The sequence below is a fragment of the Orbicella franksi genome, chromosome 6 (assembly GCF_964199315.1).
Source record: "Orbicella franksi chromosome 6, jaOrbFran1.1, whole genome shotgun sequence".
NCBI lineage: Eukaryota > Metazoa > Cnidaria > Anthozoa > Scleractinia > Merulinidae > Orbicella > Orbicella franksi.
The window spans coordinates 16855491-16873224 of NC_138150.1; the positions used below are offsets into that span (position 1 = coordinate 16855491).

The following is a 17734-nucleotide window of genomic DNA, read 5'->3' on the forward strand; positions in this document are numbered from 1 at the left end:
TTCTCACAATTTTTCAAAATGTCTAGCGTTTTAATGTCAACGTTTCGAGACCGTTACAAACTCTGGCCGACAGTTTATGTGCTCTAACCATACATTACATTACATTACATTACATGCTTGTATACAATGAAGACATAATTTACATATGCGGTTACACATGCAGTCACTCCGTTACAGGCCTGGCTCCATGAATAGGATCGTATCCAAAGACTCAAATGGATATCTATACTTTTATTGTCGCAGGGCGATTAGTTACACAAAAATCTCAAACAAATACACCTTTGAGTAATAATTTTTTTAACACTTTATTTATAGGGATAATTGAATAACTCATTAACCAAAGATTATTTCAAATTATCAACAAGTTAGCTTAAAGGAAAATAATGATACTGATATGATATCATACAAAGTACGATCGCTTAGCAATATGTAAAAGCAAGCAAGGCAAGCAAATAGAGTCAACCAACAGGGTAATCTTTGTTTGCAATATTGTACATAAGCATGAGCACTTCATTTACTGACCGAGCTACAAAAATATCAACTCTGAATATTGAAAGGTCATGACACAGCAGACTATATCAAGGAATTGGTCAGAACACTTATCCAAACTTAATTTTATGGCAATCGCAGAGCTCAGTCAAAGCAAAACGAAAACAAATACTCTGTTTACAAAGTCAGTCCAAACTTTTCTAAAGCCATTAATTTGCTAAGCGATTTTTCTTACGTGCAGTTTAATACATTGTCATCAGTGGAAAAATAATTGGAAACCGTTATTTGAAGTGAATTTTAGTTGGAATTCTACAAAAAATTTAGATTCTTCCCTCTCGATTTCTACCAAGTGATAGTTGATTCGACCATAATTAGCTTCGGCCTCATCAGCTATCACCTCATAGAGCCTGATCTCGAGCTCATAACCTTATTGTGAAATATTTGAGTTATGTTAGCACTCGCATACCTAAAGGAAACAGACTTTATGACGCAGTCTTCATTCGGCGCGCCCAAAATTCTTCCATGGTCGAGACAAGTCAAAGATTCAATGCGGAAATTGGCAGAACGCCGAGCCGTTTAGTGTTTGATTTGCTTTTACTCCAGTAATGGCAGGAAAATACACAATCCATTAGAAGGCTACAACCAGAATCACGGATCTTTGTGGTCAGGAGTGTGGCATTTAGCCTGCGTAGCAAGCGTTTCCGTGGGGTTTGGGAGTAAAGAAAGACCGAGGAACGGGATTTTCGGTGTTTTGCCCGCGCGAAAAATGGGGCGAGAGCCAAAAAACGAAAGACGGGGTGGGGGAGGGGAAGGAAGGAAACGCTTGCAGACAAACCCCTGGATTTTGAAAACCTTCGTTCATCAGCGAACGGAGCTCGTGATTGGCTCGGCTTGTGGAACATTATTGACATGTGTCGATCCCACCCCCCTCTTTCGGTTTTTGGCTCTCGCCCCATTTTTCGCGCGGCCAAAACACCGAAAATCCCGTTCCTCGGTCTTTCTTTACTCCCAAACCCCACGGAAACGCTTGCTACGCAGGCTATGTGGCACTGTTCGGCTCGAGCGGCTTGCAGCTCAAAATCTTTGTGATCTCCAGTTTTAAGCAAACGGCATTTTACAAGGTTGATTTAAAGGGTCTTCAAAACGCTCATGTGCCATATCTAAAAGGTTTTCGCTACTGGCCCATATGGCTGATGAAATAGTAGCTACAAATGCCATTAAAATGTGTCTTTTCCATCTTCTTTGCCAAACAGCCATGACAGCTATATTCTGATAGCGAGTCTCGATCGCTAGAGACATGCTGGTGAATAACCACTCGATCACCAGTTGAACTGAAGTTGTCATAGCAAAAGACTGCAGCAGTTTTAAAAAGGAATCGTCTTTTAAGTATGTATATTGATACAAATACAAAACGCCGTTAACAGACACTATAGCAGTTGATTCATACAACATGCTCATGATAGCGATATCAGCCATTAGTCTCTCACGGCGAGGAGTACGAAAACTTCCCCAAGGAGCTGATGTTCTTTTGCAAATCACATGACAAATGTGATCAATCAAAACCATTGTGCTTCGTTCTATGACTTCTGTAGCGCCGTGAATCAATCCAAGGACAGACATGGATTGTAAACTGTCAAGATCTGCCTGCAGCACTCGGAACATAATCGCTGAATGACAATATGCGAGGCAAGCAACCAGAATCAATTTTCCTTTCACCCCCATTAACTGGTGTGGGCGAAAAAGAAATAAGGGCCATAAAAAAAACGAAGCGTATTGAAAACCAGAGGCGATTGCATCAGAAATTAATCTCATCCATTGGACGTTTACTGGAATGGACATCTTTGGGAGAAATTCACAGTTGTGTATAGTTTTATAACACAAATACGAGATCAACAAGTATACTGAACCTATGATTGTAGCAGTCAGTAAAGAAATCAAAGCTCCAATGTACATTGATTTACAAACCGTTCTGAGAGCGGATGGTCTGAGTCGCTTCCAAGCCATTGCTCTATCTTCATCTTGCTGATCTTCTTGTGTTTCTTCGTTCTCTTCTGGTAAACTTGCGTCTGTAAGGCTTGCATTAATTCTGCTGGAGCTTATGAAGTCTAAAGTTGTGGCTTCTCTGTCGCTGTATTCTTGATAAATACATTCCTCATTAGGATCTCCGTGACGATACCATTCATGGCCTGCCCTTTCTAGAGGACTGTAGCCAAAAGACTCTACTGTGTATTCAGGTTCTTGTGGGTTGTAGTGCTCTGTCACTCCTCGTGTAAAACTGAACACGATATGACCAAACACCTCTATCAGTGTTCTGCTACTCATTGCTCCTCAGAGACTCGAGCCGGACAAATGCTATAAATAATGAACTTCGTCCAAAGTGAGAAAAAATTACCAGTGCAGGATGTAACATGTTCGTCTTATTTACTCCCTCTCATTTCCGCCTCATGTGATCAGTTTCGTTTCGAAAGTGATATGAAAGACATCATCGTGGTATCAGCTAAATTCATAAGAAAGTGTAAGTTAGCGAGTACATGTATACTTCAGTTGACTTGCTATCGCACTTCGATCAATGTGTTGCTACTCATTGTGTTTGGTTAGGAGATCATGCAGTTGAACAGATATTTTAAAACCCAAGGAGTAGATTTGTCAGTTCAGGAGCCCGTTTCCTAACCCACACTTGGTTAGTGATGGTCTTAGGAGTACAGCAAGCAGCTTAAATGAAATTCGGTGACAATCGCAGTTGTCAAACTATGTCTTCCTGTGTTATTTGCTTCAGTATCGTTCCAATCCTTTTGTGGAGAAACCAGCGGGCCGTATCACTGTTGTGTCTGTTGTGTCTTGTGTAGTTATACTTTCGAATATTCACTTTTAATAAAGCGGGCTTTTGTGACAAACTATGTCTTCCTGTGTTATTTGTTTCAGTATCGTTCCAATCCTTTTGTGGAGAAACCAGCGGGCCGTATCACTGTTGTGTCTGTTGTGTCTTGTGTAGTTATACTTTCGAATATTCACTTTTAATAAAGCGGGCTTTTGTGTTCCGCCTGTTAATTAAACAAGTACGAAAACCCTCAATTTTCGACTTTAAAAGCTAAGAAAAAGCATTTATACAAATAATGATCAATTTATTAGCAATTAATGTTAGGGTTTTTTATTCGGCAAATCATAGAGTATGCATTTTCTTGCTAGTCTAGAAAGTCGTTTTCACACAAAGTAAAGCCAGGTCTTCGTGTATCCTACATTCAAAATTTCCAGCCAAAAAACTTGAATTTAATTTGTCGATCTGATAGCATGATAACTTGGAATGAATGGTTAAGCAAAAGGAACTGTCTTTCCAAAGTGCTCTCAAACACCTGTCAGTGTTTCGAACTTGGCTGCATTTCTGTCAGTCGCTAAATTAAAGTCCGTCTAGGTCTCGACCCGTGCGTCCATGGATCGAAACTTATTTTTCTTTTCAGTTTTTTCTAGCTTTCTTTCAAGCATGATGAGGAATTTTGCCTCACGTAAAACTTAACACAGTGAACCCTGATCATGAGCAACTTCATCAGCGTGTTACTCGTGTCCGGCTGGTTTAATAAAGAAACATTGGAAGTCACGGTTTGAAGTTTTCAAAGTGGATTGACTGTACCCACAACAACAATACCTACTCTTACGTTTAGCTGAATAACTGAACAATTCCGAGATTCAAAAACGTTTTTTAAAAACTTATGGTCGTCAACTTTGAAACCGTTATCTTTCAGGTGAAGTTGACGTGACTTACAAAGAACGTGAAATGTTGAACTATAAGTTATCCTTTTAGGCGATATTCGTTCGTAGCTTCCTTTGTCACGTAAAATCATATTTATCATTTTGAAAAACTATTTGATTAGCATTCAGCTTACGAAGTTTCGATCAGTATCGAAGCTGTGAATAATAAAGAATCGCTTCATGCTTGTCATTTCTACTTAGCCTGCTTCAGTCAAATTTTGTCTGGATGCAGTAGGAGTTTGTTGAGCCCGAGAGAGGCACTGGGGAAAAGTGGGTCAGGAGACTTATGATATGATCAGCTACCTGTTTGAACTAAGAACTTCAGTGCCGGCTAAGATGGACAGGTATAGACATGCGGCTCTAGATCTGGAGACGTAAATGAGCGTAGCCAAGAGTAAATCTAGATTTTCGAGTGCTCTTTAAACTTTCAAGTGTATCTATAACTCGATATAAATCCAGTTATCAACGTGAAGAATCCGGCCTTTGAGTAACAATATCTCATGACAGTGACAAGTAAAAAGCTCGGTATATTACATATATAAGCAAAAAAAATCAACAAGTTGGCTAAAAAGAAACTAATGGTAGTGATATTATGTTTGATACTATAATCGCATGGCAATATTTACAAATGTAAAACCAGCAGATAAATAGAGTCCGCCAACAGGGTAATCATTGTTTACAATATTTGCACATAAGCATGATTATTTCATTTACTGGTGACCGAGCTACAAAAATATCAGTTCTTAATATAGAAAGGGCGCGACGCTTGTCGAAACTTGATTTTTTTAAGCCAATCGCAGAACTCAACCAAAGCAAAACCAAAACAAATAATCCCTTTACAAAGTCATTCTAAACTTTTCTAAAGCCACTGATTTAAAATTAATCAAATAACAATAACAGCTTTATTGAAGAGTCAATGTATTTAGTATTAACTACCAATTGGGAATACAACAACAACACCAACAAAGTTAAAATTATTTACAATTAAAAAAGTAAAAAAAAAAAAAGTGTATATACAATCAATCTGCAAAAATGCATGTATAAGTAGTACATGAAAACGGTAGGCATATTATAGGTGGTCTTTAAGAATTACAGAGGTTACAACAAATATTGTTGTTGTACAGAAATGACGTGAGGTCTTTTTTCCTAATGTTCTTTTTGAATGATTCGATATCCAGAGAGCCTTACAATTTATTATCTAGTTTCGATCATATGCGCGGTCCTTGATATCTAAGAGAATGTTTTCAACAGTTTATAGTATTAAAAGTAGGGATATCAAAATCACTATTTCTAAGTGAATAACTAGTTTCTTTCTTCTTATATAGTTCGTTAACAATACTCGGCGCAAGGCCATATTTTACTTTGTATATTTAACATTGCTATTTTAGCCTAAAGTACACCGAACTAAGGATCATACTAGGAAACACCCCATCAGAAAAGTCACACTAAAAGCCGGCGTATTTCTCTAACTCGACTTGAAAGACAGAAATAGCACGAGGTCTTAACGTGGTGGTCGCATGGGAAACTAGAATTTACATTTTGGTACTCGAAATAAACGACCAACTTTTCGTTAGTTTTTTTTTTTTTTGTCTCTCTTTTTTTGTCTAAGAGTAACAAATAACATTTTCTTGGTGTTTCTACTGAGTTATAGAAACACTTGTGAAAGCTTGAGAGAACCGTAGAAACACTTAAAGGCTTGTCACCTGTCCCATGATTCTGACCTAGACAGTATTTCTCAGGCTTGATCTGCAGGAACGTTTCTGTTAAACCTCTCACACTTAACATGGCACTAAATACAGAACAAGCTTTAAGAGACAGCCACCATCAAGGCGATTCTGCTGTATGTTTGGTCCAAGCTGTGTTAAATTACGACTGAGAGGTTTTAATAATAGTTATGCAATGCTCTCTCGTGTTATTAACAATTATAATCCATCAAATATTTTCGCTCCCGCGCGATTGGTCTAAATGCGTCACGTGACTGAATATTCTACAGCAAAAATTGGGAAATGTCCGAGTGATATTCCCTAATTTTCAAAACCGCAGGTGTTGCGAAAAACATCTGAAGGATAAGATACACAATAGCCTCCATTTGAGGCGAAAATATGCTCGTATATTTGCTCTTGGACATGATCTTTTCCTCAAAACTCACAGTTTTCTTTCACACTTTTCAAAAATTACACTTTTCTTCCCGTCGTTTTCGCTTCTCGGAACAGCTAATTTTGGCGGACAAATATCCGAGAATATTTTCGTATGAAATGGAGGCTATTGTTTATTTATTCCACGAGCGCGCGTTGGATTTGAGATGGAAAGTAGCCAAGAGGCACCTAGCGCCGAGTTGGCTGTAATTATCTCATATCCAACAAGCGCGAGTGGAATAATTGTCAGTAACTGAAAACGCTCCAGTAATACAGAAAACTAATCTGAAATAAAAACGCCCAAAATAATCACGCGTATACGTACGCTTATCATATTTGTAGAGCACGGTGTAATAAGCACTTAATGACTAGACTACGAGCAGTCCCTCTTTCGCTTAGTCCGTAGTGGGTGACGCGAAAGAAAACCGCGAGAAAAAAATGGCTGCGCGAAATCCTGGGGGCGAGGAGCGCGCGAAAGGAGGGACTACCACCGGCACCTAAGCCCAAGAGTTTGCCCTTTCACGGGCGAGTGATTTTTCGGTGTAGGATTTCTCATCTTGACGTCCTCTTATTATCGCTTGTTGTCAATAAGCCCGGGAGACATCCTGAATAAAATTGCAAAAACATATGCCGTGAGAATTATATCTTCGTTTAGTGTTCTTTCAGCGTAATTGCCAAAGAAGTTTTAAAAAGAAGACTGCGAATGAGGCATCTTTTAGCGATTTTCGCTGCGTCTGTAGGTGTAAATCTAAAGGTTATTGCGAAAATTTCAAATGCAGAGTGTCAACCGAGAATTTACATTATGCATTTGACATAGGAGACCAACCAACTGCGGTGAAATGTTTGCCGATAGCAGCGGAAAATTTCAGGTGAATGTCCGGTTTCAAGTGAAAGTCCGGTTCAATCTTTCAACTGGACGGCAGAAAGGCCAATCTCAGAAAACTTATATTCGCTGACTTGGACGATGCTGTTGAACGGCGAAATCATTAACACGCTTGCAGCCGGGTTGGAGACGGAAAGCTTTGCCAAACAAAACACTGGATAAATTTAAATCTTTCGAAAGCCTGCTGGCAGATTCGCAAGAACATCACGGCTTGCAAAGCGCGATTCCAACGCTTCGCTTTGCTCTGGTACCGCCTCGATTTGCTCCGGTTCCAAAACATTCCTGCAAGACGTCATACGTATCTCGAATGTTGACAACACGTTGTCAACGCCCCTAACATAAGCCAATAATATTTTTGCGTTGTGAGAGCAACGCATAATTCAAACACTTGGGCTTAGGCGGTAGTCCCTCCTTTCGCGCGCTCCCCGCCTCCAGGATTTCGCGCAGCAATTATTTTCTCGCGGTTTTCTTTCGCGTCATGCACGACGGACTAAGCGAAAGAGGGACTACTTGTAGTCTACTTAATGACTGGCCCTAAGGGAAATAGTGAGTTTTGTTTCCCCGAGACCCTCGATGTACCCCTCGGCTGCGCCTCTGGGAACATTGAAGGTTTCGGGGAAACAAACTTCACTGTTTTTCTTGGCGCCAGTCATTAGGTGTTTTGTCATACCGCCCAAATTAAAAGATAAAAACAAAAAAATTTGCCACACAAATTTTTCACAAATTTGCCGCTATTTCAAGGAGCACGACTTGATCACGTGCTAGTCGAAAGTTCAAATTGTTGTTTCCCTAAGGAGTTTGTGAGTTTTGTTCGTCCTAGGGAGTTAGTGAGTTTTGACCCACGACACGGGACACGCTCTTCTCCAATCGGAAAACGTATTTGCGTTGCGAGGTATAACAATGGCTCATAACCCATGATGGCTAAGCCAATGAAATCTCTCGAATTGCATTATCTAATGATCCAGTTTTTAATAACATGGAATATCCTAAGAGACATTTGTATTTTCTCGGTTGACACACAAGCCTTTAGGCGAGTGTGTTTACCAAGAAAATACAAGCAACGAATGGCATATTCAATGTTATTAAAGATTGCATCATTAAATAATGATGTTTGAGAGTTTTTATTGACTTAGCCATTATGGGTTATGAGTTATTATACTACGCTCTACAAATATGGTAAGCATGCGCGTAGCATTTGGGGGAAGCTTTTATATTTGTTTTAGTTTATTTCTCTATCTTTTGAGGGTGTTTTTAATAAAACAACTATTCCACTAGCGATTGTTGGATATGAAAAGATTATAGCCCACCCCTACGCGCCTCGTTGGCTATCCACCATCTTATATCCAACGCGCGCTCGTGGAATAAATGTTAAGCATACCACGAGAGAGTGTTGCATTAAGTGGTTTTTAATTGAGTGTCGTAAAACCAAAATCAAACCAATTACTTACCAATTAGACTACTCAGCCAATCTCAAACCGTAGTAAAACCAAAACCAAAACCAAAACCAAAGTAATTGTCTAATTACTTTCGACACTTAATTGAAAACCGCTCTATTACTATTATTACTAACAATTAAAATACATTGGCCAACACAGTCAATGCGACATACGCGCGGCGCATGATGGGAATGTTGAATGTAACACCGTCCAATATAAAACGGCTCTCCTGTATTCTGATTGGCTGTATTTTCTATGGCATGGTATAAATCGTAATATTTGAGTTATGCTCTCATACAACAGCAAAAGGACTTTAAAGTTCCCTCGCGGGCTTAGATTCTTCCTTACTTAAGAGACATTCCAGGCTTGGGACGCACCAGTACGCTGAGACGTTTTGCGTCTGGTTAACTGTTTACTAACAATTTCAAGCCCATTAACAACCAGAATCACGGTTCTCTGTAGTCAGCCGTGTGCCGGTACCGTTCGGATTGAGCAGCTTCCAGATCTTTTCGAACCCTAGCTTTAACAAAAGGGCATATCACAAGGCGGATTTAAGGGCTCTTTAAAGCGCGCATGTGCCATGTCTAAAAGATTTGAACTAAACCATAGTCCTGAAGACATATTAGTTACAAATGCCATTAAAGTATGTCTTCCATCTTCTTTGCCAAACAGCCATTACAGCTATATTCTGATAACGAGTCTCGATCGCTAGAGAGAGGCTGGTGAAAAACCACTCGATCACCAATTGAACTGAAGTCGTCATAACAAAAGACTGTAGCAGTTCTAAAAGGGACTCGTCTTTTAAGTATACATATTGATACAAGTACAATAATCCGTTAACAAACACTATAACAGTTGATTCATACAACATGCTCATAATAGCGATATCAGCCATAAGTCTCTCACGGCGAGGAGTACAAAAACTTCCCCAAGGAGCTGATGTCCGTTTGCAAATCACATGACAAATGTGATCAATCACAACCATGGAACTTCGTTCTATAACTTCTGTAGCGCCGTGAATCAATCCAAGAACAGCCATGGATTGTAAACTGTCAAGATCTGCTTGCAACACTCGAACAAAATCGCTGAGGCACAATACAATGGCGTTAACAAGACACACGAATATCCCGGATGCATAATACTCCCTAGCCGTTGAACAACTATTCGTGAGATTACTTTAAATAGCACTCCAATGAGAGGAGACCCCTGAAAACGACAAGAATCTCGGCAACTGTTTAGTCAAAGCCGGGGGGGGGGGGTACTCCCTTATATGGGCTATATAGGTATATGCGGCCCCAAAGGGTATGGTTTTTCAGCCGTTTTGGTCATAAATAGGGTATAGACTTTAGCTGATTTTGGTCATAAATAGGGTATCGTTTTTGCACTCTAGCCTTCATATGGGTAAGTTTTTAAGAAGAAGCCACTTTTTCATCATTATCGAAAAGAAAAACAACAAAAGCCCTTCACAAATTATGTTTATGGTAACTTAACATTGGTCTGAACTAGGGAACCAATAATAACGCAGGTCTAAAACAAGGTTTTGATTTAAGGGTCAGGTCATAAATAGGGTTTCGAGTTTTTGGTCAGGTCATAAATAGGGTAGGGAATACCGCAGAGTTTGGTCATAAATAGGGTAAGGGTTTTGAGAAGCGGGCCGCACACCCCCGCTCAATTTTTCTGGAAGTACCTCCCCCCACCCCCTCTCCCCCCCCCCCCCCCACGAAGTCAAAGTTCTCGCAAAGCTGAAGAATAGCCAGAAACGTTATTTTGAAAGCTCTCGCGCGCGTGATGTAACACTTCTCGCTTTCTTCTGAAATCTATCAACGTGTCCGGTTCGAAACATTCAATTAAACTTACCGATGCTTTCGATTGCACATCCATCTTGCCATGTAATCTACTGCATAAGCTTGCACTCTAGCTGTAGAAAATGATTTACATTAGTGAGACGGAATGAAGACTAACGTATCCACCTTCAATGTCCTCATGACCAACCCTGATCATGAGAATATGTCGAAAACGTTGGGTTTTACAATAAATTTTCATTTTTAGTTGTCAGCGTCATACATATAAATTAACCTTCACAATCATTTGCTACTTTCGAAAATGACAAGACTCTTTAGTTTCTCGGAATTTTTTAAAATGTCTAGCGCTTTGATATCAACGTTTCGAAACCGTTACAAACTCTGGCCAACTCTTTATGTGCTCTATCCATACATTATATTGCATGCTTGTATACAATGAAGACATAATTTACACATACGGTTACACATGCAGTCACTCCGTTACAGGCCTGGCTCCATGAATAGGATCGTATCCAAACACTCAAACGGATATCTATACTTTTATTGTAGCAGGGCAATTATTTACACAAAAACTCTCAAACAAATACACCTTTCAGTAATAATTTTTAAACACTTTATTTACAGAGATAATTGAATTACTCAGTTACCAAAGACAATTTCAAATAATCAACAAGTTAGCTGAAAGGAAAATAATGATACTGATAGGATATTATACACACTACGATCGCTTAGACAATATTTAAAAGCAATAGAAAGGCAAGCAAATAGAGTCAACCAACAGCGTAATCTTTGTTTACAATATTTGCATATAAGCATGAGCACTTCATTTACTGACCGAGCTACAAAAATATCAACTCTGACTATTGAAAGGTCCTGGCATAACACACTACAACAAGGAATTGGTCAGAACACTTATTCAAACTATGCTTTAATTTTTAAGGCAATCGCAGAGCTCATTAAAAGCAAAACAAAAAGAAATCATCTATTTACCAATTCCGTCCAAACTTTTTTAAAGCCATTATTTTTCTACGCGATTTTTCTAAGGTAAAAAGTTTAAGGGCCCATTAACCGATTCATGCGCGCGCTCGTGCGCGTTGCTAAGAAGGTGAAATTTCACTTCCGGTCACTTACGTCAGCCTGAGCACGGAAAATAAAAACAACTCAAAAGCTTGCAAATTCGCATACATTTTAGATGTTTTTCTTTGTGTTTCACAAAATGCAAAGTAAGAAAAGTACAAGCAAGACAAAATAAGAGAAATACAGAAAAACAAGAGCAATAGAAAGAGAAAAACTAACTCCGCGTGGCTTTGTGTGAGCTCACCGAAGTGCGCTGGTAGGGTAAATTGCGCACGCGCTGATAGGGTAACTTCCAATAGATATCGGGCGCACTTCCGGTGTCTTTAAACGCTAAAGGAAACGCGGTTTTTCATTAAATCCAGCCTTTTTCGACGAATTTCGATTAAAACCAACGTTGGCAACATAGCTATGCATTCCTTTTTCGAAATCATGCTTTTTAAAGAAAATTACGAATTTTTCAATATTTTGAAATGCTCCCAAAATCTGACCTTTTAGAAATGAAACAAAATCGATGCATGGCGTAATCAGGATTTAAATTAAAATATTAAATCAATGGAAACAATCCCGAGAAAGTAATTTGGCTGGGAGCCTTTGCATTTTTTCTGTATTAGTCACATGTTCAAGGGCGTGGCCTGATGAAGTCATCACTAGTGTTACTGGTCATGAAAAAGTTGAAACACATGAAATAACTCTGAAGTAACTAAAAATGAGGAGGTTAGATGAGACTGGAGATCACAATATCGGTTAATGGGCCCTTAATACATTGTCATAAGTAGAAAAATAATCAGGAATCGTTATTTGAGTAAATTTTGGTTGGAATTGTACAAAAAAATAGGTTCTTCCCCCTAAATGAGCCAAGCTAATGACGTAGCAGAACGCCGAGCCGTTTAGTGTGTGATTTGCGTTTACTCCACTAATGGCACAAAAATACAATCCATTGGAAGGCTACAACCAGTATAACGGATCTTTGTGGTCAGCAGTGTGGCACTGTTCGGTTAGAGTGGCTTGCCGCTCAAAGTCTTTGTGATCTCCAGTTTTAAGCAAACGGCATTTTACAAGGCTGATTGGAGGGCGCTTCAGAACGCTCATGCGCCATGTTTAAAAAGTTTACGCTAACCCATGGGGCTGATGAAATAGTAACTAAAACTGCCACTGTAATGTGTCTTTTCCATCTTCTTTGCCAAACAGCCATGACAGCTATATTCTGATAGCGAGTCTCGATCGCTAGAGAGACGCTAGTGAAAAACCACTCGATCACCAGTTGAACTGAAGTTGTCATAGCAAAAGACTGTAAAAGTTCTAAGAGTGAATCGTCTTTTAAGAACATATATTCATACAAATACAAAACGCCGTTCATAGACACTATAGCAGTTGATTCATACAACATGCTCATGATTGTGATATCAGCCATTAGTCTCTCACGGCGAGGAGTACGAAAACTTCCCCAAGGAGCTGATGTTCTTTTGCAAATCACATGACAAATGTGATCAATCACAACCATTGTGCTTCGTTCTATGACTTCTGTAGCGCCGTGAATCAATCCAAGAACAGACATGGATTGTAGACTGTCAAGATCTGCCTGCAGCACTCGAAACATAATCGCTGAATGACAATACAATGGCGCTAACAAGACACACGCATAACCCGGATGGGTAATGCTCTCTTGCTGCTGAACAAAAATTCGTGAGATTACTTTAAATAAGACTCCAACGAGAGGAGCGAAGAATGCGATTACCAGGCGTAGTACACTTTCCTTACTTTGCTTGTTATAAAGTGGGTAAATAATACATTTCACAGCATCGGCAAGAATTATAATAGATCCGAAGGGAACTGTCATTTGTAAAAACAAAGCCATCTTCTCTCTCCTTGTCCGTCGCTGACGGAAGTGATTCGTTAGAAGATAGGCTTGCCAACATACACCCATAAAAAACAAAACATAGAGTGGAAGTTTTTGCAAAGTCGAAAGCTTGGAATGAGATATTCCCAGGCCTTGTAGAACCACTCGATAAGTTGTGTCCAAGAAATATGCGAGGCAAGCAACCAGGATCAATTTTCCTTTCACCCCCATTAACTGATGTGGGCGAAAAAGAAATAAGGTGCATAAAAAAAACGAGGCGTATAGAAAACCAGAGGCGATTGCAGCAGAAATTAATCTCATCCATTGGACGTTTACTGGAATGGACATCTTTGGGAGAAATTCACAGTTGTTTATAGTTTTATAACACAAATACGAGATCAACAAGTATACTGAACCTACGATTGTAGCAGTCAGTAAAGAAATTAAAGCTCCATTGTACATTGATTTACAAACCGTTCTGAGAGCGGACGGTCTGAGTCGCTTCCAAGCCATTGCTCTATCCTCATCTGGCTGATCCTCTTGTGTTTCTTCGTTCTCTTCTGGTAAACTTGCGTCTGTAAGGCTTGCATTAATTCTGCTGGATCTTACGAAGTCTAAAGTTGTGGCTTCTCTGTCGCTGTATTCTTGATAAATACACTCCTCATTAGGATCTCCGTGACGATACCATTCATGGCCTGCCCTTTCTATAAGACTGTAGCCAAAAGACTCTGCCGTGTATTCAGGTTCTTGTGGGTTGTAGTGCTCTGTCACTCCTCGTGTAAAACTGAACACGATATGACCAAACACCTCTATCAGTGTTCTGCTACTCATTGCTCCTCAGAGACTCGAGCCGGACAAATGCTATAAATAATGAACTTCGTCCAAAGTGAGAAAAAATTACCAGTGCAGGATGTAACATGTTCGTCTTGTTTACTCCCCCTCAGTTCCGCCTCATGTGATCAGTTTCGATTCGAAAGTGATATGAAAGACATCATCGTGGTATCAGCTAAATTCATAAGAAAGGGTAAGTTAGCGAGTACATGTATACTTCAGTTGACTTGCTATCGCACTTCGATCAATGTGTTGCTACTCATTGTGTTTGGTTAGGAGATCATGCGGTTGAACAGATATTTTAAAACCCAAGGAGTAGATTTGTCAGTTCAGGAGCCCGTTTCCTAACCGACACTTGGTTAGTGATGGTCTTAGGAATAGAACAAGCAGCTTAAATGAAATTCGGTGACAATCGCAGTTGACAAACTATGTCTTCCTGTGTTATTTGCTTCAGTATCGTTCCAATCCTTTTGTGGAGAAACCAGCGGGCCGTATCACTGTTGTGTCTTGTAAAGTTATACTTTCGAATATTCACTTTTAATAAAGCGGGCTTTTGTGTTCCGCCTGTTAATTAAACAAGTACGAAAACCCCCAATTTTCGACTTTAAAAGCTAAGAAAAAGCATTTATACCAATAATGATCAATCTTTTAGCAATTCCTTTTTAGGGTTTTTTATTCGGCAAATCATAGAGTACGCATTTTCTTACGAGTCTAGAAAGTCGTTTTCACACAAAGTAAAGCCAGGTCTTCGTGTATCCTACATTCAAAATTTCCAGCCAAAAAACTTGAATTTAATTTGTCGATCTGATAGCATGATAACTTGGAATGAATGGTTAAGCAAAAGGAACTGTCTTTCCAAAGTGCTCTCAAACACCTGTCAGTGTTTCGAACTTGGCTTCATTTCTGTCAGTCGCTAAATTAAAGTCCGTCTAGGTCTCGACACGTGCGTCCATGGATCGAAACTTATTTTTCTTTTCAGTTTTTTCTAGCTTTCTTTCAAGCATGATGAGGAATTTTGCCTCATGTAAAACTTAACACAGTGAACCCTGATCATGAGCAACTTCATCAGCGTGTTACTCGTGTCCGGCTGGTTTAATAAAAAATATTGGAAGTCACGGTTTGAAGTTTTCAAAGTGGATTGACTGTACCCACAACAACTATACCTACTCTTACTTTTAGCTGAATAACTCAATGATTCCGGGATTCAAAAACGTTTTTTAAAAACTTATGGTCTCAACTTTGAAACAGCTATCTTTCAGGTGAAGTTGACGTGACTTACAAAGTACATGAAATGTTGAACTATAAGTTATCCTTTTAGGCGATATTCGTTCGTAGCTTCCTTTGTCACGTAAAATCATATTTATCATTTTGAAAAACTATTTGATTAGCATTCAGCTTACGAAGTTTCGATCAGTATCGAAGCTGTGAATAATAAAGAATCGCTTCATGCTTGTCGTTTCTATTTAGCCTGCTTCAGTCAAATTTTGTCTGGATGCAGTAGGAGTTTGTTGAGCCCGAGAGAGGCGCATAACTTGGCATAACTTGGCACTGGGGAAAAGTGGGTCAGGAGACTTATGATATGATCAGCTACTTGTTTGAACTAAGAACTTCAGTGTCGGCTAAGATGGACAGTTATAGACATGCGGCTCTAGATCTGGAGACGTAAATGAGCGTAGCCAAGAGTAAATCTAGATTTTCGAGTGCTCTTTAAACTTTCAAGTGTATCTATAACTCGATATAAATCCAGTTATCAACGTGAAGAATCCGGCCTTTGAGTAACAATATCTCATGACAGTGACAAGTAAAAAGTTCGGTATATTATATATATAAGCTAAAAAGTCAACAAGTTGGCTAAAAAGAAACTAATGGTAGTGATATTATCTCTGATACTATAATCGCATGGCAATATTTACAAATGTAAGACCAGCAGATAAATAGAGTCCGCCAACAGGGTAATCTTTGTTTACAATATTTGCACATAAGCATAATTATTTCATTTACTGATGACCGAGCTACAAAAATATCAGTTAATATAGAAAGGGCGCGACGCTTGTCGAAACTTGATTTTTTTAAGCCAATCGCAGAGCTCAGCCAAAGCAAAACCAAAACAAATAATCCCTTTACAAAGTCATTCTAAACTTTTCTAAAGCCACTGATTTGAAATTAATCAAATAATAATAACAGCTTTATTGAAGAGTCAATGTATTTAGTATTAACTACCAATTGGGAATACAGCAACAACAACAACAACAACAACGTTAAAATTATTTACAATTAAAAAAGTAAAAAAACAAAGAAGTGTATATACAATCAATCTGCAAAAACGCATGTATAAGTAGTACATGAAAACAGTAGGCATATTATAGGTGGTCTTTAAGAATTACAGAGGTTACAACAACTTGTTCTTTTTTAATGATTCGATATCCAGAGAGCTTTACAATTTATTATCTAGTTTCGACCATATGCGCGGTCCTTGATATCTAAGAGAATGTTTTCAATAGTTTATAGTATTAAAAGTAGGGATATCAAAATCACTATTTCTAAGTGAATAACTAGTTTCTTTTTGCTTATATACTTCGTTAACAATACTCGGCGCAAGGCCATATTTTACTTTGTACATTAAAAATTGCTATTTTAGCCTAAAGTACACCGAACTAAGGATCATATTAGGAAACACCCCATCAGAAAAGTCACACTAAAAGCCGGCGTATTTCTCTAACTCGACTTGAAAGACAGAAATAGCACGAGGTCTTAACGTGGTGGTCGCATGGGAAACTAGAATTTACATTTTGGTACTCGAAATAAACGACCAACTTTTCTTTAGTTTTTTTTTTTTTGGTCTCTCTTTTTGTCTAAGAGTAACAAATAACATTTTCTTGGTGTTTCTACTGAGTTATAGAAACACTTGTAAAAGCTTGAGAGAACCGTAGAAACACTTAAAGGCTTGTCACCTGTCCCGTAATTCTGACCTAGACAGTATTTCTCAGGCTTGATCTGCAGGAACGTTTCTGTTAAACCTCTCACACTTAACATGGCACTAAATACAGAACAAGCTTTCAGAGATTGGCACTATCAAGGCGATTCTGCTGTATGTTTGGTCCAAGCAGTGTTAAATTACGACTGAGAGGTTTTAATAATAGTTATGCAATGCTCTCTCGTGTTATTAACAATTATAATCCATCAAATATTTTCGCTCCCGCGCGATTGGTCTAACTGCGTCACGTGACTGAATATTCTACAGCAAAAACTGGGGAATGTCCGAGTGATATTCCCTAATTTTCAAAACCGCAGGTGTTGCTAAAAACATCTGAAGGATAATATACACAACAGGCTCCATTTGAGGCGAAAATATGCTCGTATATTTGCTCTTGGACATGATCTTTTCCTCAAAACTCACAGTTTTCTTTTACACTTTTCAAAAATTACACTTTTCTTTCCGTCGTTTTCGCTTCTCGGAACAGCTTATTTTGGCGGACAAATATCCGAGAATATTCTCGTGT

The 17734-nt window shown here is 38.9% G+C and overlaps 2 protein-coding genes across 2 annotated transcripts; both read right to left on the reverse strand.

Moving 5' to 3' along the window:
• Nucleotides 1-534: 534 nt before the first annotated feature.
• Nucleotides 535-4046, reverse strand: LOC145491070 (uncharacterized). The gene has a single exon (XM_081470211.1). The coding sequence runs from the start codon at nucleotides 2809-2811 to the stop codon at nucleotides 1588-1590; it is 1224 nt and encodes a 407-aa protein (XP_081326337.1). The 5' UTR covers nucleotides 2812-4046; the 3' UTR covers nucleotides 535-1587.
• Nucleotides 4047-10408: 6362 nt separating this feature from the next.
• On the reverse strand, nucleotides 10409-16030 carry LOC145491007 (uncharacterized). The gene has a single exon (XM_081470137.1). The coding sequence runs from the start codon at nucleotides 14232-14234 to the stop codon at nucleotides 12603-12605; it is 1632 nt and encodes a 543-aa protein (XP_081326263.1). The 5' UTR covers nucleotides 14235-16030; the 3' UTR covers nucleotides 10409-12602.
• Between the last annotated feature and the right edge of the window lie 1704 nt (nucleotides 16031-17734).